Source organism: Bemisia tabaci, chromosome 9 (assembly GCF_918797505.1).
Source record: "Bemisia tabaci chromosome 9, PGI_BMITA_v3".
NCBI lineage: Eukaryota > Metazoa > Arthropoda > Insecta > Hemiptera > Aleyrodidae > Bemisia > Bemisia tabaci.
Window position 1 is genome coordinate 35,295,263 of NC_092801.1, and position 23,156 is coordinate 35,318,418.

Below are 23,156 nucleotides of genomic sequence, written 5' to 3' on the forward strand. Positions count from 1 at the left end.
CATTAGTGACAAGTTCAGAAATTTTAAAGGTGATGATAACCTGAAAGGTAAGCTCATGTTACTGACTTTAAGATCTGAGATTAATCTAAAATACTCCCAGCGAGAAAGGATGTATAAACAACTCATGTGGTTACACCTCGAAACCCTACATAAACTTCACTGTGTCGAACTTAACACCTTTTTAGATTCTGTGCATGAGGAAGTCAGCCACGTAGCATTCAAGAAAAAATTGAAACAAGATAATAAATTCGAAAAATTACTAAGTAAAAATAAAAAGCAGAAATGTAGTTCCTTTGGCCCAAAAATTGTCAACCTTACGGACACAATATTCACAGACAGAGAATTAGAACTCCTTAACCAAGGCATAAAGTACTGCCCCCCCCCTAAGAAAGTTGAAGATAGACTGATTGATCTTATGATAGATGTCAACAGCAAGGTAAATAGTAAATCAACCATCTATAATGTGAGCCACAAAGTCGAGACCTACCTCCAAGAAACCATTGGAGACAGCTTAAGTGGTAGAAATGTAATACAAACCATAAAAACTATAAAAACAAAGATCAAAAATGATAATTTAATAGTCAGCAAAGCAGACAAATGCAACTCTTTAGTAATCTTGAAAGAGTGTGAATACAATCAAAAAGTGAAGGACTTTTTAGATAACAATGAAATTGAGGAATGCAAAAAGAACCCTGTCCCAACCCAAAATAATCATTTTAGAAAACTAGTTGATAGTTGTAAAGAACTTACTGAACACCCTAAATTATTGATTGAGATGAACCCTAGAATCCCCGTCCTTAAGGGTTATGTCAAAATACATAAAGCCTCAGAATCTATGGACATTAGAGACGTACCCATAAGACCAGTAGTCTCAACCAAAGGATCAGTCACTTATAAATTAGAAAAATTTTTAATCTCACTGTTTAAGAAACACACCCAATGGAAGGCAGAATACTCAATAAAAAATTCAACAGAATTAACAGAAAAGCTCAAGAAGGTACGCCTGCCTAACAATGCAAAATTAATATCCTTAGATGTAGAGAACCTATTCAATAATGTAGACGGGGGCACAGCCGTGCTACAAACTAAAAACATCCTAGAGACACACTCAAAGTTTTCCAGAAAAGAAATATCAGAATTCTGTAAACTCCTCCAGTATACCACCACTAATAACTATTTTGAATACAACCAAACAACCTTCAAACTGAAAGAAGGACTACCTATGGGAGCGCCCATCTCCCCCCTGATGGCTGAAGTATTTATGGATGATATAGACCATAAAATAGTCACGTTAGAGAAATGGAGAAACAGAATTTTCAAATATTTCAGACTGGTAGACGACTCCTTTGGCATATGGTTAGGTTCTGAGAGAGAAGCTGAACAGTTTGTGAAGGAGCTCAATAACTTACACCCAAAAATCAAGTTTAAACTAGAGTTTGGTGGCAAGAAGTTGAACTACCTCGATTTAACCATTCAAATCAAGAACAACAAACTTAAATTCAGCATATACCGCAAACCTTGCTACACTGATGCAATAATACCAGAAAACTCATACCATAGTTGGCAACAGAAGATGGCAGGATTCCACAGTTTCCTTAATAGACTTATCAACATTCCTCTGTCAAAACAAGATTACAATAAAGAACTGAACACCATATTAGAAATTGCAATTAATAATGGATACAAGAAGGAAGACATCCTGAAAATCCTAATGAAGAAAAAGTCAAAACGCATAGACCAGAGACTGTACAACAAAGTACCTGATAGAAATAAAAAATGGATATCAATCCCATACGTAGAAAAATTATCCCAGTCTATAACACAACTTGTAAAAAGTGAATATAACGTGACCTTCAACAACGACAAAAATCTAGGTGGCTTTCTCATAAATACTGGCAAAATAAATGAGAACCAAGACAGCTTAGAACAGAGTGGTATCTACAGAATAACATGTGAATGTGGCTCTCTATATATAGGACAAACGGGCAGAAGTATTAAAACAAGGACCAAAGAACATCTAAACCATGCCAAAAACAAGAAATACGGCCACTCATCTCTGTCTGACCATCTAATTGATTCAAAACATCCTCTTGAAAAATGTGAAGTAAAGGTGATGAGAAAATGCAAAAAGGGCAAAAAAATGAACGTTTGTGAACAACTCGAAATAGATAGATTTAAGACCAAAGCCATCCTTAATTCTCAGACAGAAAGTACCATAACAACAGTGATTACCCCTCCCACCTTGATGGACTACTACGTGATAACAGGGAGTGAGGAAGAATGCCAGGGTTATCAGTCTCGCCACGAACGCGAACGCGGACGCGGACATCGACAACTCGCGATCGCGAAAACGTACCGTGAAAAATTTTAGTTTTTATATTTTTAAATCACCTGACGATGGGTGAAAACCCGAAACAGCTGTAGTGTACAATCGACAAGTCTTAGGAAAAATCGGTAAGAAAAAGTTTTACAAAAAAATTTCAATATAATTGTTTTTTTGGATTGCTGGAAAAGTAACGCATACTTCTATAATTTAGGACTGAGTCAGGGAAATATAAGGTTCGTTAAATAGTAAATATTCCTAGTACCGTGTGACACTATTGTTAACGAAAAGTTTTTGCAACTTGTCAAAGAGGTTGTTGAATGATCTTCGAATAACTTTTGATGAGCTAGAGGTAATGGTTCTATCTGCAGCTCGTGGACTTCTGTACGATATTGTCCAGAATCAGGCCCGCCACAAAGGGGGGGATACTGGGTCCTTGGTACCGGGGCCCGGGCCCTGGAGGGGCCCGTGACGCAGGTGAAAAAACCACAACGAATTCATGTGTAACCCTTGTCTCGTAGGGATAGTGAAAAAATTAACCTAAAAATTCCGCAAAAGGTGAATAAAGTTTCAAAAGCACGCTAGGGCACTATAAAATTTTTCTTACTTTTTTAGAGATTTTCAAGATTTTGAGTATATGTAGAATGATATTCTTAGTAACTGTGTTTCATTTTCTTCCGTTGTCGGATGCTAAGAGGCTCCTTTCTGGGCATCCTCGACTTCAATGGCTTAACTCCCTTGCCATAGACGTACGAAAGGGGAGTCCAGGGGGGCCCGGCTCCCCATATAATTGAAAATTATCATCTGCCCCCTCAAAAAAAAATTTTTAGATGTTTTGAATGCAACAATTCAAAAGTTTTTGGTGCTGAAATTAAACAAGAAGGCGTAATTATTCTGCAGAAATTGATGGAAAATCTCCATCATAAGAGCTTCATAATGCGTCCAAATAGATTTAAAATTTCAAAAAATTTCCCGGGGAAGACCCCCGGCCCCCCCCCCCTGTGCTAGGGGCCCGGGCCGGAAAATTGGTACCAGGGCCCGAGATGGGATGTGGCGGGCCTGTCCAGAATCATCTAAATTTTCAAAAAGTGTCCGCTTGTTCGATACCCAATTTGCTCATTCATGCATACAAGGAGAAGCGCATGAAAGCTTTAGCAGACATTTTGGAGATGAATCAAGAATTAGATGAAGAATTTATGACTTAAATCACGGCACCTTAATCACGGGATGACCTTAATTACGGCAACTATTTATTGTCCATGAGATGTAGATGGTTCCATTTCCCTAGCTCATCAAAAGGTATTCGAAGATCAATTTCATCAGCCACCCGTACGAACCACGTTTCTAGTGACCCGTACTTGCTTCGCACGTATGAAACATACAATCAGAGAAAACAGAATTCATCTTACAATAATCAATAATCAGTAGGACATGAATCGTTGCGATGTATAATACGACATTATAATGCGGCATTACTATTGTAATTCATTTTAATGTTTAGGGGCATTATAAATCATTATTGCCACGTCGGAATGAAATGTTGTAGACTGAATTGAAAAGCATGTTGGCAAAATTTATTATAAAAATAGTATAACATGTAGGTACATAACATAAAGGTAATACAAATTAAATGATTAGAGCGTGTATATTTCATTACATTATAGGTATATTACAATCATTTTTGTCATTGTTGGAAATTTTGATAGTTTGAATTTTGATAGTTGATAGTTGATAGTTTGAGAGTTGAAAATTTGGTTATTTTATTTAGTTAAGGTGATTCGATAGACGCCATATTTTGTGTCAGAATGGCATGCGACATATCCCACCAATTGGTTCCATTTTTCATTTACTCATCATTTTTCTCCAATTTTAAGTTTCGCAATTCTGTTTTCAGGAGACTAAAGCACTCACTTATCAATTTGTATATTTATATTGAGTTAAGGGTAGGGACGTATTCCTCACCGGAATTGAGGAATGGAGGTGTTACAGTAAGTCCGGCATTAGGTTCCATTTCGACATCAGCGACGATCAACGCTACGATACTGGAAGCCAGTCTTCCGATATTAAATCCCTAGCGGGGAAGAAAAAAAATGCCTAGATTTCGCTAAAAATCCCTAAATCCCCAGATTTGCTCAAATATACTTAAAAAATCCCTAGATTTTGCAAAAAGCGCCATTTTTAACGAAGAATCATGATGTCATTCGATGTAGCGATTTGCAATATTTAAATCTGATTGGCTCGTTTGAATTTTGGCGCTCTCTGAAAGCAGTGCTAATCCAGACCAATAAAATGAAAGAATATTAGTTGATTTCTTATTATTAACAGGTTGAATGCAGTTGAATGTCAAGTACATCGAAGGACGCAATCGTTTTAATTTCCGGCTTATTTGCGGGGAAAATAGTGTTGCCAAAAAGGCCTACAAAATATAGATGAAAAAATGTTTTCGATTGTCGAAGCTAGAATTGAGGTTAAAAAGTTGATTTTTCGTAACTTTACCTCATCAAAAAAAAATCCCTAGATTTCCTGAAAAATCCCTAAATCCCTGGAAATTCCGGAAAATCCCTAAATCTAGGAATAAACTCTTAGACATCGGATGGCTGTTGGAAGCATTAGAGTCAACATTTGAAACGCTGCTGCAGAATTTGCCGGGAGTATAATCGAGTGTTGAAAGTCAGTAGAATTGAACAATGTAATAATTGCTTTCCGAAATAATCGTTATAATAAAAAAACAACGAATCTGAACTGTTAATACTGGAACACACCTTCTGTAAATGTACCTTGCGAGAGATAAGTAAAAAAATAGATGTACTGGAGGAGAAGTGCTTCTCCACAGAGTTTGAAGAAGGAAAAAAAATGCCCAAATTTACTTACTTCAGCATTTTCGGCAAAATCACTGCAATTTCCGAACCTTTTTCTGGCCAGGGGCCAAAATTAAATGATTATGAAGGGCCACTTAGATGTTGTAGATAAAAATAGGAATGTTGAAAAAGTCGCCGTTTTCAATAAATATGTACCCGGAATGGAAGACATCTAGGGGAAAATTGTTACGATTTTCCGATGCAAATATTTTCCTACAATCTATTTTCCTGCGTTTTGGGATTATACGTACTAAGCAGGCTAAGGGCCCGTTCGCCAAAACTAATCGGAACTGTATGAATGAATTTCTCCTTTTAAAAATCAAAACAATATCGAATTGCGATATATTACACAGTTAAGATAGGGCTATGTCCTGTCGTAAGCGGCGACATAAAGTCGATATCATTTCAATAATCGCCCCAATGGCCACGATAGTTGTTAGACGTTTACGGTTTCCCTGGTAACCTTTGTTTGCTATCAGCTGATATCGAGTAAATGACTAGGAAGCTCCAACCCAGTGGTTAAAGCTTCCTTAACCGCGAAAACTTTAAAATTCAAATTTTCAAATTTTGAACGTAAAGTACATTTTTTCCATCACGGGATAAAAGCACAAACAAGTTTTGAACTGTTGACTGTATCACCATGATTCCAAAAATACAATACACAACATAGCATTGACTAAAAATAAAACAGTATGCAATAAAATAAAGTCATGACAAGGAACATAGCCGAAAATGGCGCCGATTTCCATCAACCAACGCGCGGTCTCTACAATGTAACATGCTGCATTGATACTCCCCAGCTGGGACCGTCCGGAATAGCAGCTCTAGTGCAAGCACCAGAGCCGCTAAAAATCCAATTTGATCGGAGATCTGCCATGGCGCAAATGGGAATACGCATACACGGAAAAAACGAGCTTAGGGTTGGGACCTACATGTTAGTGCTGGACACTAACGAGGGTTAGGTCAAATGGAGCCACCAAGTCAGAGTAGTGCTGGGCACTAAACAGCTCGAGGCTGGGTCACTAAGGAAGAAGTAGTGTCAAGCCCTAAAGTGACTTTGGAGCGAGCGTAAAATATGAAACGCCTCCGCCTGGGATCGAACTCGGGTTGCGCCGGTGGAAGACCAGCGCGTTACCACCAGGCTATCGTGACTCCGATGTCTCTTGGGTGAATTTACACCTGTTAAGCGCAACTACGTCTCGCGGCATCTGATTAGCACTACTCATGTTCAGTGCCCACCTGCACTGCCTTCCGGTGTTGAGCTGTACAGCGCTTCGACGCCAGCCCTCAACTACTCCCCACTAAACGGCCAGTAGTGCTCAACACTAGTCTTGTTTTTTCCGTGTATTTTTACTGTATACATAGATATGACTGTCGCAGGCAAAAAGTTAAATCAGACATTTTGTTAAATGCCCAAAGGCAAATACTAAAATATCCCAACATAGATAGAAATCCTGATTATGTTCCTAATTTTAAACAAGATAATTCATCGATCATGTAAGAAAGAACTCAATGTACACGGAAAAAACAAGACTAGTGTTGAGCACTACTGGCCGTTTAGTGGGGAGTAGTTGAGGGCTGGCGTCTAAGCGCTGTACAGCTCAACACCGGAAGGCAGTACAGGTGAGCACTGAACATGAGTAGTGCTAATCAGATGCCGCGAGACGTAGTTGCGCTTAACAGGTGTAAATTCACCTATGAGCCGTCGGAGTCACGATAGCCTGGTGGGAACGCGCTGGTCTTCCACCGACGCAATCCGAGTTCGATCCCAGGCGGAGGCGTTTCATATTTTACGCTCGCTCCAAAGTCCAAAGTCACTTTAGGGCTTGACACTACTTCTTCCTTAGTGACCCAGCCTCGAGCTGTTTAGTGCCCAGCACTACTCTGACTTGGTGGCTCCATTTGACCTAACCCTCGTTAGTGTCCAGCACTAACATGTAGGTCCCAACCCTAAGCTCGTTTTTTCCGTGTAACTACAAGCATCTAGAGTAGTATTATAATTAATTTTCAGCGCATGAACAAACATTTATTTTAAAAGCTGCAGCATGTTATGAAAACGGGCGTTTTAAAATTTAAACGCTTAATCATACGAGGAGCATTTGAAAAGGAAGGAATTTGGAGTGGTAAGTTCGATTTGTCATTTTTTCCAAAATATTGAATCTCATGAGTTTTTTCCTAACTTTACAAAAGTTCATAAGCTGTCAAAATTTGACTACTTGCCAAGGCATTTGATAAAATGCTTGAGATAATTAATTGCTTGCAACATAACTCAACTTACAAGCAAAACGCCTTTTGGATCATGTTCATCTCGACAAAAGACAGGAATAATATTCATACGAGGCATGGAATTGATCCAGTAACATTCATTCAGCTTAAAGTACTCCAAGTAATGCAGAGTAATTGGCAATACAAATTCAGTTTTTCAGTCGATTTAGGTTCATCCTTAGCTACTCCTTTCCTTTCTGTCCATCATCTGACAGTCGCGGATCTGAGCAAGAGAGAGTGCCTTCAGATTCGTGTGTAGGCAACCGCGCATTACCCCCGAGTTGATATAATTGTATCACTGGAGTTGAATTGATCTGGGACGATCCTCCACTCTACAATCCTCACTTGAGTACGCGTTGCGGCGTTGCGCTGAACCTTACGTTTTAACAAAAAGGCGCCGTAAAGGGTTCATGAATAGGGGCGCAGCATTCTGTCCCCCCTCTCCATCCCTCTTGTTTTTTTTAAATCATTATTTTTATTTCTATTCTTTCTTTTATATAGAGAGAACTAACCAACGAGACACTAGCAACGTGTGTTACAAATTTTCTAATATTAGAAAACTGGCAAACAGTGATGTAGCTGTGTCAATGGAATTTTATACTTTCAATGCTCCTGAGTGAACAACATAAAAAAGGGTTTGTGTTCCGCCATTCAAGCAATTTCCCATCACATAGACTTTCCCTCGCTTAAACTATCCATTCTATTGTTTTTGTATTTACCTCCAGCATTACAAACTTCCTGAAATACCCAGGTTAGTAAAATAAAACTGTATTTCATTTTATTCGAGCCAAATAGAGTACTCATTGGGCCGGTAATGTTTTCCATTTTTTATGACCTCCAGTCTTTATTGGACTCTTTTACAATTACGACAATCTGACTGTAATCCTATCTACATTTTGGGGAAAACACAGGTGACTTGTCAAATGATTCATTCTATTTTTAAATAATTTTACTAATTCAGCAAGTGTCTTCAGCGATATTCGTAACAACATGTCTTTTAAGCCTTTCGTCAGGTCCTACTCAGTGACAAGGCGTTAACGATCGATTATCGATATTACCCCATTTGAAGGTGTGGAAAATAATCGATTATTAAGGTGTTCGTTGCGAACACACCGTTTACCGATACTTTTACATAGGTTTAAATGGCAGATCAAAAGGATAGATCGCAAAATACACCATGCATATGGTCCTACTGATACTTTCTCCTTCCTTTTTTCCTATGGAGGGACTCTTTGATCTCCTTCTCCCCCAAGAAGGCTGGCGTAAGTCATTCAACGACCCCCTGTACTGCCCTCCTAAAGAAGTACGCCGTATGAACCTTCAAGCGTTGCTAAATTTCTTTTGATAATTCACGAATTTCCTGGTAAACTTATGAATATTTTCCTTCCAATTTTTCATGTAGGTAATTTTAATTGCAATTTCACCTAAAATTCCTGAAAATTCTGAGGAAAAATATTCATAACTTTCCTCAAAAATAAACGAAATCGAAGGAAATTTGGCAACTCTCTCATGTTTATACGGCATTTTTCCTTAGCACGGCAGTATAGTAAAGCATATCAGAAGAATTCCACATTCCATCGTCATTTGCTGTCAATACAAGCGCGGAAAAAATTAAATTGCTGATTTAAAAATTCGATTGCTATAAAAGGTGACTGCAATGTTTCAATGTAGATTTTACAACAAAAAAAACTACTTTAACCACTTTCCACTTTGGTTACAGTAGCATTTTTTTGTTGTAAAATCTACGTTAAAACGTTGCGGTAACTTCTTCTAGCAATTGAATCGTTAAATCAGCAATTTAATTTTTTCCGTGAGGGTGAAAAACTTCTCGACCGCACAACCGCTTGAGAAAGTGAGAAGGTCTCAAAAACGGTGTTTTAGAATGGAATAAAAGCCAGCAAAATTGCGCTTTTCGGCAAAATTGCGGAGACATAACATGTTTTTCGTAAAATCAAGGTGGAAATCCCGTGTGCGTTTAAACCACCCCGAAACGTCGCAGGCGTTCTGTGTGTTTTTAGCCTTGGTTTCCCATTTTCTTGTTTTGTTCCGTTAAATTATTCAGGTTATTCTTGCGTACCATTCTTACAGAAATAATTTGTAGCTCGAAACAACCTCTAAATTCTTTTTCCTCCGAAACAACCCAGTTTTGGAAACGTATGTTTGGCGTCGCCACTAATTCAGTCCCCCACGCGCCACCGCACAATAGAACGAGTCAACTGGAGAAGTTGGACAAAATTTGGAAACAGGGATACTTCACGCATTGCGCAATGCTTGAACTATCCACTTAGGTTTGTAGGCGCTGGCCGGCTGCCCGACGCGCCACACAACGGATCGAGTCAACCGGAGAAGTTGGACAAAATTTGGAAACTTTGAAAGCTTATAACTCCGTTCATACAAATCTTTGAAGTTTTATGGGTGGTCCCATCGGTTTCCTCGTAAAATTTTCTATCCAAGTCACCCCTTAAAATTTAAAATCTGACGAATTAAACATTAAAATTTACAATTTTAGTCAAACATTTTACGTCCGACCTCTCTGATTGACTCGATTCACTGTGCGCCGACACGCCACGAGTCCGCGTTTTCATAGTCACATTTTTTTTTCTTCTTTTTTTTTCTTTTTCAAAGCTGCTACTTTTCTCCGCACGTCTAATCCCCCATGCATCGCACCCCCCCCCCCCCCATACCTTCCCCCACTCCCCCGCCACCCCCTTAGAAATTTCATCACCCCGTTGAGCCGAGCAGAGCGGGTGCATTGAAATGTTTAAGACTTGTTGTAAATAGCTCAACAATACCCCCTTGCTAAGGGAAAACACCGTGTGAACCGTCGAGCGTTGCCAAATCTCCTTCAATACCAAGCGAATTTTTCCGGAGACTCGTGAATGTATCCCTTCTGTTTTTTCTAAGAATTCCGTTCGTAATTTAATCTAAAGTGTCGGGAAATTTCACGGAAAAATATTGGTAACTGTTTTCATGATTTAATATGTTATCGGAGGAAACTTGGCAATGCTGGAATGTTGATACGGCGTTTTTCCTCACCACGGCAGAATGGGTCGCGAGCGTCGCGGATGTATGATTGTATGAGTCGACATTGTGAGACGAGAGAGCTTTCGGGGTGGCGGGGGGGTGTGGGGGGTTGATGGGGGCACAAGGGGTTAGTGGGGGTAGGGGATAGTTCTCTGCATTATCGCGTGACAGCCCTTTGCTTTGGTTTATCGTTCACAGCAGAGAGTGAACCTCTGTCGACGGGGTCGGATCAGCGGACTGGTATTTTTTCCTCGGCATTTCGATTGTTAAATATATCGAATATATCGATAAATAGCATTGCTAAAATAAGGATTTATCGATTAGGATCATTCGATAGCGATCCAACAGTCGAGCCACTGGGTTGAAGGTTGGAAACTTACCGGTGCGGAGCGAAACTTTTTACTGTAAAGAATGAGAGCTCTTAATTTGGCGGAATGTATTTGTATCGTTCAACCCTCAGAGGACGAAATGATTTTATTACCTCTCAAACAACGATCTAGGAACTATAGATAGGGTGATCCTATTCTACGCCAACAGTGAAATTCGTAAGACACCAGGAGGAACAATTAGGTTAGGACGAAAACAGTTGGTTCCCGTGGTTTCTTATCAACTGGTTTCTTTCAAGAACATGGTCGTAACATTTGTAAAAATAAATAATTCCGGATAGTTTGATTTCACAAGTCAGCTGCTCTTTTGGCCCTTTAAAGATGCATAACTTTCTCTGTAGAGCCCACATGCCATATCCAAGAATATCTAACCACAAAACAAGATCATGTGAAGTCCAAATTGCGCGTCTCAGGATAGGTCACTTTTTCTTCACTCACAATCATATCATCTCCAAAGAAAATCAACCCATCTGTCACTTCTGTAATTTATCAACTCTAATCATAAACCCGTACTTATGGACTGCTCTGCCCTCAGATATCTCCAATCTCAGATCTACTCCCCTACAATCAACAGAAATACAAACCCACTTAGGTACATGTGATGAACCCAATATTACTACCAAAATTCTGAAATTCTTTACCTCTCTTAATTTAAAAATCTAATTTTCGTATATACTCCCATTTTCAAAATTCTCGTTTCTTTCAAAAGACGTTAATAGCCTGTGACGCTGAATGTCTGAAAATATACTAACTAACTAACTATTTTATATTACGCGATAAAAGCCGCGAATTTTCTCATTGAAACAATATACATGTTCATTTCTGGTCACAGTACATTGTAAAAGTATGCCGGGCCGATTTTTGTGATTTTTGCGGCTATCGGTCCGCGCACGAGCCCGCTTCATTTAGATTGACTCACGGGGGCCCGCAAAGCGAACCTCCGAGAAACCGAAGCGCCCACTGGAGGTTTGGCCACGTAGCGGCCAGGGGGCGTACCCCCAAATTTGCTCTATCATATAATAAAATTTACATGACCCGGCTGTTTCCTTATTTGCGGGCGCGAAGCGCACATTGAGAACGGCCCGCATAGCAGCCTTTAAGAGCCCGCGTAGTTGACTTAATGCACCCATAACTCCTCGCAATTTCCGAGAGGCTAATTACGCGCAGCTCGCCAGTCTAAATTCTGACTAAGTGCGTGGTCCCACATCCCTCAGGGCCCGCTCCCGCCGCACAGTGGATCGAGTCAATAGGAGAGGTCGGTGGGAACTTTAATCGCTCATAACTCCGTTTATACGAAACTTTGAGATTTTAAAAGTGGTTTAATCAGTTTCCTCGCAAAATTGTCTTTCAAAAGCACCCCTTAAATTTTAAAATGTGGCGGAATAAACATAAAAATTTGCGATTTTTGTCAAAAATTTCATGTTCGAAGACTCGTCCCATTGTGCGCCGTCCCGTAATTGAATCTCGAGGAGAAGAGCGGAGATTAAGTACGTACAAGAGTGAGGTTCACTCCCCCCTCGACCCCTCTCCCACCCTCGGATAGGAGGGAGGGGGGGTTGCAGCGTAGCGTCGCCGTCGCGTCGGGCAGGAATGCAGTCTGCAGGGCGTCGCCATCGAGGGATGGGGGCGGGGGTGGGCCGTGGATCAATGCCTCCCTAACGGAGAAGGGGGCGGGGGGCACACACGGCTTGATAGCGAGCCCCCCCCCTCCCCCTCCCCCCCTCGAACCCACAATTAGTGTCATTGGATACGTCTATTCTGGGTTCGGAGGCGAAGCTGCGAAATTGATTAGCGCACTTGTTGAGAGTGCTAACCTGTGAGGAGCAGTGGCGTGGCGTGCTTTGCGATATATCGATTGTTATGCCATTTAAAGCTATGGAAAAGGATCGATAAACAGGTTGTTCGCAGCGAACACCTTAATAATCGATTCTTTACCATATGTTTAAATGGCAGAACAATCGATACATCGCAATTCACGCCATGCCACTGGTTCTCATGCGACGAACAGAGACAATGTGCGGATGAAATTATGGGGAAAGGGAAAGTTGAGTGGGGAAAGAGGGTCTTCTCGTTTCGAAGCGACCGCGTCGTGGGAAACGTATCGCACGCGCACTGAAAAGAAATCTCGGTGTATTTACTAAGAAAAGGGTACAATTACCAAGAGTTCAGGGTTCTATTTGATCCCAGTTTTTTCTTGGTAAAATTACCGTTTATGGAATTGGTAATTTTACCGAGAATTCTCAGTAAAATTATTGAACTTTCTCGGTAATTTTACTGGACCTTCGTAAAAACGTCAATATTTTTTATCGACTCTGGTAGAATTACCGGGATAAAATGGCAAAGTTACCGGGAATGAATTACCAATAAAAGTGGTATTCTTACCTGAAAAAAATAGTAAAAATACCGGTTTTTAGGTAAGTTTACCAGTCTGTCTTAGTAAAATTACCAATAATTGGTAAAAAGAGTGAGATGGTAAAGGTACCAACGGACTTTGGTAAAAACGCCGATAATTTTTCCAGTAAAATCACCGAGAAAGTTCAATAATTTTACCGAGATGTCTCGGTGAAATTGCCAATTCCATAAATGATAATTTTACCAAGAAAGAACTGGGATCAAATAGAACCCTGAATTCATGGTAATTTTACCCTTTCCTTAGTAAATACACCAAGATTTTTTTTTCAGTGGATCGCGTCGCGTGAAACGTAACGCACGCGTGGCCGAGTGAAACGTAACGCATAGCGTAAACTGAGCGTCAAGTATTTGGCGAGAGCAGATATGACCTGTGTCACGGGTGTGTTACGAAAAGAAAGAATGTCAAGAATCTTAATTTTTAGCGTTGGAATTGATAAAGTGTCAGTTTTCGGATATCATATCATCGTTTCTCGAACGAACAAACGCAACTCTTTTCCAAGGTTGCAAACTTGACCTTAAACAATTCAATTTGTTGCGAGAATAATCCTGCATGATTTTCGTTGAAAATTTGTCAGATTTTTGCATAGGATTCGAAGAAAAATTAGTGAAATTTTGAGTTGAAACTTCCCAAAATTCTCTCGGTAGAAACACACTTCGCGAGGGAAAATTTGGCAACATTGAAATATATTTACGTTTTTACGTCAGAGGAGCGACGATAAACATGCACGAGTTTCGTTGAAAATATGTCTAATTTTTGCATAGGATTAGAAAAAAATTATTGAAATTTTCAGTTGGAACTTCCCAGAATTCCCTCGGTAGAAACACACTCCGCGCGGAAAAATTTGGCAACATTGAAATGTATTTACGTTTTTACGTCAGAGGAGCGACGATAAACATGCATGAGTTCCGTTGAAAATATGTCTAATTTTTGCATTGGATTAGAAGAAAAATTATTGAAATTTTCAGTTGGAAATTTCAAAAATTCCCTTGGTAAAAATACACTTCACTCGGGGAAATTTGCTTACATTGAAACGTATTTATGTTATTAAGTCCGAGGAGCAATGATTCGCAATTACGGATCTACTGCCCACTAACATTCTTTTATATCTACGCGGATGTATGAAGTTGCCCATCATTAGCGTTGTCAAATTTTTCGGATGCGATTTATTCCCACTCGCGCCTCCCCACGCTATTTCAGTTTTGTCTGCGGGACATTTTTCAACACCGGCTGAGCTGACTTTGATCCTCTTGAAAATGCCTCTCTCGGCAGAGAAATGGCTAATTAAAGATGTATTTGAGTAAAGACATAACGAGGTGTACTCGCTAAAACCTTTGCGCAAAGAGTACCAGTTGATCAAATTAAGGAAAGTTGTTGGCCGGAAAAACGAGCATCGTTTCACATCGAAACCAACCGTTGTACGCGGGAAAAGTAACTTCTTCGTGAAAGAATAATCACGTGAAGCATCCTTTAATACTTATTTTTCCTCAGTTTTCCGCTTCCCCGCATTCTCCGTCCTTCCTGTAGGGCTAAAAAGATCGGGTGGTACGAGTGGCTAAGAAATTAAATGCAACCTAAGAGAGGGTAATTATTTGCACTCACCCGGTCCGGGTGAACAATCAGTTCAACTGCAGCATTTTTTGCGGTTGAAGGGCTCAGGAGGTTCAAAAAGCAAGAGACGGATAGCTTCAAGTTTTATTATGAAACTTCTCTCAAGGCTTCTCCTTAAAAAAAAAAAAAAAAAAAAAAAAAAAAAAAAAAAAAAAAAAGTTAACCTCATTTGTCGCAATATTCACTTTAAAAGTATACCGCTATAACGGAATTGCCAAAATTTACTTGAAAATTTGCAGTACATTAACAAGTTCGTCTAATTCATAAAAAAGAAAAGCAAATTTATTTAAATTAGTAATAATATATTGTGGAATTGCCCAAAGTTACTTGAATATTGACAGTGCGTCTACAAGTTCGTATAATTAAAAAAAAGTAAAAAAGTAAAATTTAAAGGAGGTCTTGTTAAGTATTACTCTCTGCATGTTTTCCATTTTTACATACCGGCTCCCACCCCAAAGAAAAATTACGTTATGTATACAATTATTGAGCATATTATAATAAAAATAGGATGGCCGGGTCATTTAAATTTGTGACAAATCCCTTCAAAATTTACTTTAAGCTCTTCTAATTTTTCATTTTTTCAATTTTTTCAATGCATGGACTCAATTGATCAGAAAGGAGTAACGTCACATTTCGAAAAATAAGTATCAAGTAGCTTGAGCTCAATTAACCGCACATTATCTGCTCCTCTGCATATCAGGCCGATGAGAAGCGCCTTCAATCGCAGTTGATACCGTGCAACACACGCGAGTCGAAATATTTGTATCGAGCTCCTGGATTTAGTTCTTGGCTTCAGCAGAGCGTTTTTCTCCTTTGGTTCGCCTGATCTTAATGTGACCATCTGACGGATTTACCGGATGTATTCTCATTATTTTTCGACTTATAATCAACTCTTTCGCTGCATACTACGATTATAACCAGACAACACGAGAAATGGATATAGATTTTTATGGTGTTTCTCTAATGAAAGAAAGAGGTTGTGGGTCACGGGAGGTAAGGGCGTTACCCTCCCAGCACTATTCCGTACGAAACCCGAGGATTGGATTAATTTGAGCATACGCAACGCACCGACGTCAGGGAGTTCACCCGGATGTGCGAATAATGGGATGAGAAAACGTTAATGAATTGACGACCGACGATTGACGAACAGTGCAGCCGCTGGGACGTGCCGACAAAACGCCAACGTCATCGACCTATTATCGTCGCTTGCCTGACATAAGGGCGTAACTACACATTAAGATGAGCCCGTAAAAACATTGTATTGTATGGAAATCAGGGCTCATTGCAGAGTGTAGTTACGCCTTTATGTCAGGTAGGCGACGTTATATCCGGCCGACAGCCCGCGCTCGACTTAGCCCTCTGTAATTTTAGTGACGTCAAGCCTTTTATCCGCCCTTTGAAAATTCACTGGAACGGAGGGATATGGTGATCGATGTATGTTTGACGTCCCGAAGGTTGATGTTTTTGATGGGTCACTTCATCGTTCCCCTCACGAAAAAACGTAACTACATTCCGATGTTGCTAAATTTTCCTCTTGAATTGTATTTTCCATCTGAAAATTTTACTAATTTTAAGCGCTCAGCCCACACTGAAAAAAAAAGAATCTTACACTCAAAAAACAAGTATGGGAAGAGTGACTTACCGGCCGAGTTATGGATCATGGAGCCATAAAATATAGTTCGTGGAGCCATGCTTATACGTTCACGACCAATAAGGTATGGCCCAGAAAGCCATACTGTAGACGGTAAGTCGCTTTGGTTAGAAATTATGGATCTTCGAGTCATTTTTTATGGGTCTCAGAGTCATACCTTTTTTTGAGTGAGATTTGCCGCCAAGGAATATTTCTTCTTAAATCAAGAATTTTTCTGGTTAATATAAGCTACTTTTTTGCTTAACCCAAGCATTACTTTTCTTGTATCAAGAAAAAGTCAGCTTAAAGCAAGATAAAACAAATTCTTGGCGGCAAATTCAAGAATCATCGTGCTTAATCCAAGCTACTTTTTTTTCAGTGAAAAAATGAAATTGCTAATTTAACAATTTTTCAGTTAAAAAAAGTGTTCGACATGTTCGGTGTAGATTATTCCATAGAAAATGCTAATTTATCAACCCCTGTGGTGTAATCAGCTTTCCACTGTTGAAATAGGTCACCTGTTTCAACAGTGACCGGTTTCAAAGGAGTTCGGTCATTGCAATCCAATCCAATCATTCATATTTCTATTACTATAAAAGAGTGTTGTTCAAATCTATGTATGTGAAAACTAAGTTAGACAAAAATGTGAAAAGACACGTAACGCCTGCGAAGTGTAAATAAACTGTATTTCCTTCAATAACATAGATTTTTAAAGAAAAAAATTAGTTTCATCAATTTTTATGAAATGAAAAAACGAAAAAAATTTCGATGAAGACTTCGAAAGTTCATGAAATTTGATCATTTTTCTGGACATATATCATAACGCCTGATTTTGGCTTTCCACGTCCATACATCTCAGGATAATAATTCACTCCTAACTTTCTATAAGACTGCAGTGTTTTTCTCAGAGTATGTGCAAGTAACGTCAGTGCAAGGGATTTAAAGCTAAGAGAGTGGATAAACCCTGCATTAAAGTCGACAGGAGGACTTTCATCCCGTACTTCTGTGAAAAATATCGCCACTCAACGTTGCCTTTCAGAACTTTGACAATATTGCAACAGCCATCCAACGCGAGTCAAACAGCGTAAATTTGCGGTAGCCTCCTGCATTCAGCAACGTCACTTCATCACTCACCACAGACCGCACAACTCACTTCGCCGCGCTAAAGTAGAACATCCTATAGGCACCCGAACATTGTCGGATTTCCTTCAATGAAATATTTAATTCCGAGAAAATTTATGAATAATTTTTATCACACCTTCAGGTAGATAAGATCCAATAGACAATTTGCAGGTGTCTTAAATTTTGTGAATTTCATCTTTAAAATGATGCTGCTTGGAAAACTGAGCACGAGGATATTCTTGGTTTCTGAATCGGACGATTATTGGAGAAAATAAGACAAAATAACCTAGTCTGCTAAAATACGTGTGTTTAAATGGAAGATGCCGCCAGATGACGTCAAAAGGCGGCGCATTTTGTTATTTTTCAATCTTTTTTTCTCCAATTTCCCATGTCCAAAAAAAATCATGAAAATTACTGCGAATTCAGCTATTTATGCACTTTCAAATGAAGCAATAAAAAATTTGCATGCAAACTCTCCATTGTCGATTAAACCCTCAGAAAAATTTGAGGGATGTGAATCACAGGCCACCTAGAAAAGTATAACTTGGATTGCATTTTGCAAAAATGAACCACTAGCATTGCAATGTTGCTAAGATTGTGCAACTTCTTTTGTCTTGGAGGAAAAACCCGATTATCCCTTAATAGTTTCTATTTTACTCGCTAAAAACTGTAAATTTAAGACCAAAATGACCATCTAAATTTCATAGTTTTTCACAATTTCCGAAATTTTATTGCAAAGGATGAAGTTGCACAATCTTAGCATCATTGCAATGCTAGTGGTTCCTTTTTGCAAAATGCAATCCATTTTATTTGGAGAAATTTGGCAACGCCCAAACGTTCTTACGGTGTTTTCCCTAGCACGTAGATGCAGGTAGGGTTGTCTCCCTTGCTTGCTGACGACACAGATTACAGTAAGAAACTTGTGCGGAATACCCACCGCATAAGTAAACCCCCTCCCGCCATAGCTCCGTCGAATAGCATGAGCGTTGCCGAATTCCTCGCGAAATTATCCCTTTCCTATTCATCGTCCGCCTGATGAAAAATATGCTCGAGTCACTTTATACTCCGAGTTGGGGCGTCTAGGGGGTCCGATGTCACGAAACGCTGGAGCGATTACCTAGTTCGCACGTTTCGGGAAAGGCATTTGTTTGGCTCATTCTTGTATGCCCTTTGCTTATTCTCTTCTCGCCTTCCGTTCGCTCTCTTTTGTTCCCTCCTTCGCGTGGCCCTTTTACTTTGCGTTAGCTTTGCATAGGACTTTTAGCGCGATTTTTCTGACGGTTTGTCATACTTCAAGAGCTTAAAACGCGGTAGCCTCTCGGAGATGGATTTTCGGAGTTCTTACTCCAGGTTTTAAAGGAGCGTAGTTTATACTGCCGTGCTGAGGGAAAACGCAGTATGAGCTTTTAGACGTTGCCAAATTTCCTTTGATAAAACATGAATTTCCTGGTAAACTTATGAATATTTTCCTTCGAATTTTTCAAATAATTTTGTTCGCAATTTCACCTGAAGTTCCTGAAAATTTTTAGGAAAAATATTCATAAGTTTTCTCAATGATAAACATTTTATCGAATGAAATTTGGCAATTCTCGAATGTTCATACAGCGTTATGCTCAATACGGCATAAATGCTCAAATTTGGTCGATATTCATGACGAAATTCACTCAAACTGCATACTAGATGCTTTAAAATTTTGACAATTGTCTGAGGGCCCCAAACCCCCCTTCCGCTCTCCGTTTGAAGTGTTTGGATCTGCCTATGAGCCACGGGGCCGAGGAGTGCCCCGGGGGGCGGGGGGGGGGGGCAATTTGTGCATGAAAAGAATTCTGTATTTTACATCCTAGAATGCTACTTTAACACCAGAGTGTTAATGACAATATTCGAGAGTCAACGAAATCTAATCGAAGTCGATCGAGTCGAATTTTTGACAACTCTTGGATGTTGTCATCAACACTCTGGTGTGAAAGTAACATCCTAGGGTGTTACTTTTACATCTTAGAATGTTACTTTCATACCAGAGTGGTAATGACAACATCCAAGAGTTGCCGCACATTTTTTCAACATCTTTTTTTTATCACCTTAAAAATTTCTTAAAATTTTTTGACTGCGGTTCTGATAAGCTATCATCAACCCAGAAAATAGTAACTGTGATTCTGTGAACCACGCAGCCGACTCACACACTGGAAAAAACACACATTGGATTTAGAGTCCAGACTCATAAAAACATCGGCAAGAAAAAATACTCTTGATTCAATCGGATTTTTGCTTAAATCAAGAACCAAGCCTCTTAATTTGAGCGGATTTCCTTTTGATTTAAGCTTAAATTTGATTGAATCAAGAGTATTCTTTCTTGTCAATGTTTTCAAGAGTCTGGACTCTAGATCCAATGTGTTTTTCTTCCAGTGCAACGCGAATAATGGCAGCGCTGTTTACCTCTGCACCGCAAAGGTTGAAACTAAAGGAGCCGGTAGACAATATCGATTCCTCTCTGGGGAGAGATTAATAACCTTATTGAGCTGGCTGGTTTCCGATTTTGTGCGAGCTCATGGCGACTTTCTTGTCAATAAACTTTCCCATCTGATGCAATGAGTCGGAACCTTGGGTCCGCCGCGAGCCGCTGCTGTAGACGATTGAACCGTCAACTCTCGAAAGCGGAAATTGAAAGTGGCGTTGGGAAAGTTTCGAACACTTTTGGCTTTGAGTTGTGGCGAAATAATCTCGATATTGGTCCTCCTAGAAAAACACGTTTATTGATTTACGTCGAAGCTAATTCCCTGTGACTTCCGCTTTTTTTATCAAGGAGAAAAATCAATCATCGTTATTTGTCATAACTCTTCATAGTTTTCTATCGAAAATAATCACAAAAAATATCTTTAAAAATGTAAAGGTGGTTCTCAGCACTTTGGAGAATGATTATATAACTCTTACTCGATCGATCAAAATTGATGATGATCTAGATTTTAGAACATTTCTCGAGATTTCAGAGCGTCATACCCCACTGTAATGCGTCAGGCATTTGTAGGTACTTAAAATAGGTATGACCCAACATCAATTTGAAATAACTTTGACAGTACACCCTAATTGAATATTGTAAAGACAAAAGGATTCGCTATTTTCACTTGGAACATACTTTCGGAGTTATTTTAAAGTGTTTTTTGGTAAAAGTTTGTGAGAGTTCCACAGTTTGATATGATATTTCGGAATTCTGAAGAAATGTCTTTGAGTCTTTAAGTTATCAATTATTGATCAATTATTATCACTTATTCAACTATCGACTTGCTCTCCGACGTACTTAAGATCCACCTTAAAGTAAATAAGCACTGAACTCTAATCCAACGTGTGTTGGTAAGGAGCTTCATTAACTCGTGTATTAATCTGATTAGTTTCCATTCACAGAAATTGTATTGTAAAAAAGTAGTACACGAGGGGAATGCACAATCTACGATCGCACGATGGCAAACTCGTCCATCGACGTTTAAAAAAATCTAATCGCTTCTGCACGGAAAAAATTAAATTGCCAAAAAAAAGTGACTGCAATATTTCAACGTAGATTTCACGACACAAAAATGCTACTTTAACCACTTACGTAAGCAAAGCACTTAAAGCTAATTTAACCGCGGGAGTGGTTAAAGTAGCATTTTTATGTTGTGAAATCTGCGTTGAAATATTGCAGTCACCTTTTTCAGCAATTGAATTGTTAAATCAGCGATTTATTTTTTTCCGTGTGGCACGATTGTCTTTTGAGAGGATCGAATCTTTTCCCCCTGGAGCGGATCGAAATAGTCGGATCCATTCAATAGTTAATGCGGTTCAATCAAATAATTTGGTTTATAGTTTGGGAGAAAGAAAGTTACTAAAAATTCATAGCGAATACTTCCCTTCTCACGGTTGATTCCCAACTATGCAATTGTTTTGATTCGTCGGGGATCTAACTAGATTGGATCGGTTCGTCTTATGATTATTTGGGTAAACTCTGTGGTGAGCTTTGAAATTTTAGATTGGCAGGATAGGATCCAGTGGCGTGGCGTAAATGATCGATTATCGATATCTCGCCATTTGAAGCTATGGTAAAGAATTGATTACTAAGGTGTTCGCTGAGAACACCCTGATAATCGATCTTTTTTCATAGGTTTGAGTGGCGTATCAATCGATATATCGAAAAGCACGCCACGCCACTGATAGGATCGAAATAATTGAATCGACCATTCAGAAGATCGATTCTATAGACCCATCCCAAGAATCACAATGTCGTCACCTTCCAAAGTATCATGAGCGCCATGCGAAGTTTAAAAATGTCCGCTGCCATCTCATTTTTCACGGGGAAATTGTTCAACGAAGCTGGCGGAAAATTTTGCCGGATTTTCTTCGTGCTGCCGATAAAATTCAGTGAAATTTAATAATAAAATCAACCAACAATTTCTCTGTGAAAAAAATAAGATGGAGGCGGAAATTTTGAAACGTCGCATGGCGCTTCTGATACTTTGGCCGGAGGCTGACGATGTTAATGACGGATCAAACGAAACTTGGGCAATAATGTCTCTTCTTTTTAAGAGACTGATCTTTTTATAATTTCGAATTTTGCTGATGCTCCTCACATTATACATTAAAACCATTCGATCCATCTTCGATTCAATTCCCGTAAAATTGGATTGTGTGAGTCTAGGGTGTCTACCGGTCCCCAAAAGTCCCCAAAGTCTCCGATTATCCGAAAGTCCCCAATTTTCTTGTTCAGGCCCCCAAAACATAACAAAAATCGTCCTAAATATGCCCAAAACTATTTTTTTTTAATTGATTTTTTATTTTCTTATTGTTTCTGACGTTATGTAGACAGGATAAACACGTGTTGCGGCATAACAAAAATAAAATAGGCTTGCCTATATCCCAGACATGGATTTTCCTGTGTTGAACACAAGAAATTCCCTAATTTACTCTAACACTCAAAGTGAAAAACTGCGATGGGTCATTAGCGACCCAATGGGCATATGGGCTAAACACCGGCATTTTCAGATTTTCCCTCCAGCCGCGGCGGCGCGGTATATGTATAACCGGGAATATACAAATTAAAGTGTTGCTTGGTTTTTCGTATGTTTTTATCGGCTCAACATGACTTGTAAAATTAGTCGTATGAAATACGCTTTAAACCGATCTAAGTAGCTCTCTTTCTTGTACTATATAGGGAAAAAAAGTCCCCGATTTTCTTGAAAAAACACCGCTAAAAGTCCCCGAAAGTCCCCAATTTTGGTTTTTCGTAACTGGTAGACGCCCGGGAGTCAATTTGGCAACTTTGTAATAAAGTCACGCTCCTCCGTCCGAGAAACGACGTATTGTCACTTCCGTTCACCTGTTTAACGTACACCCTCGCGAAATCACTTCAGCACCTTCCAATCCCAGTATTGACATTTTAAATGGCATGCGGTCGGTGGTCGCTCGGTTAAACAACTCAGCGGCGAGGCGTGAACGATCGATTATCGATATTTCTCCATTTGAAGCTGTAGTAAAGAATCGATTACTAAGGTGTCCGTTGCGA

At 39.4% G+C, this 23,156-nt stretch overlaps 2 protein-coding genes across 4 annotated transcripts in view; both read left to right on the forward strand.

Annotated features, from left to right (window-relative positions):
* The window catches only part of jus (EB domain-containing julius seizure protein), a 283,708-nt gene that overhangs the window by 102,739 nt on the left and 157,813 nt on the right, over window positions 1–23,156 (forward strand). The window lies entirely within an intron of this gene.
* On the forward strand, window positions 416–2,371 carry LOC109038279 (uncharacterized). Its single transcript, XM_019053301.2, has one exon. It carries the CDS (start codon window positions 416–418, stop codon window positions 2,369–2,371), a length of 1,956 nt encoding a protein of 651 aa, XP_018908846.2.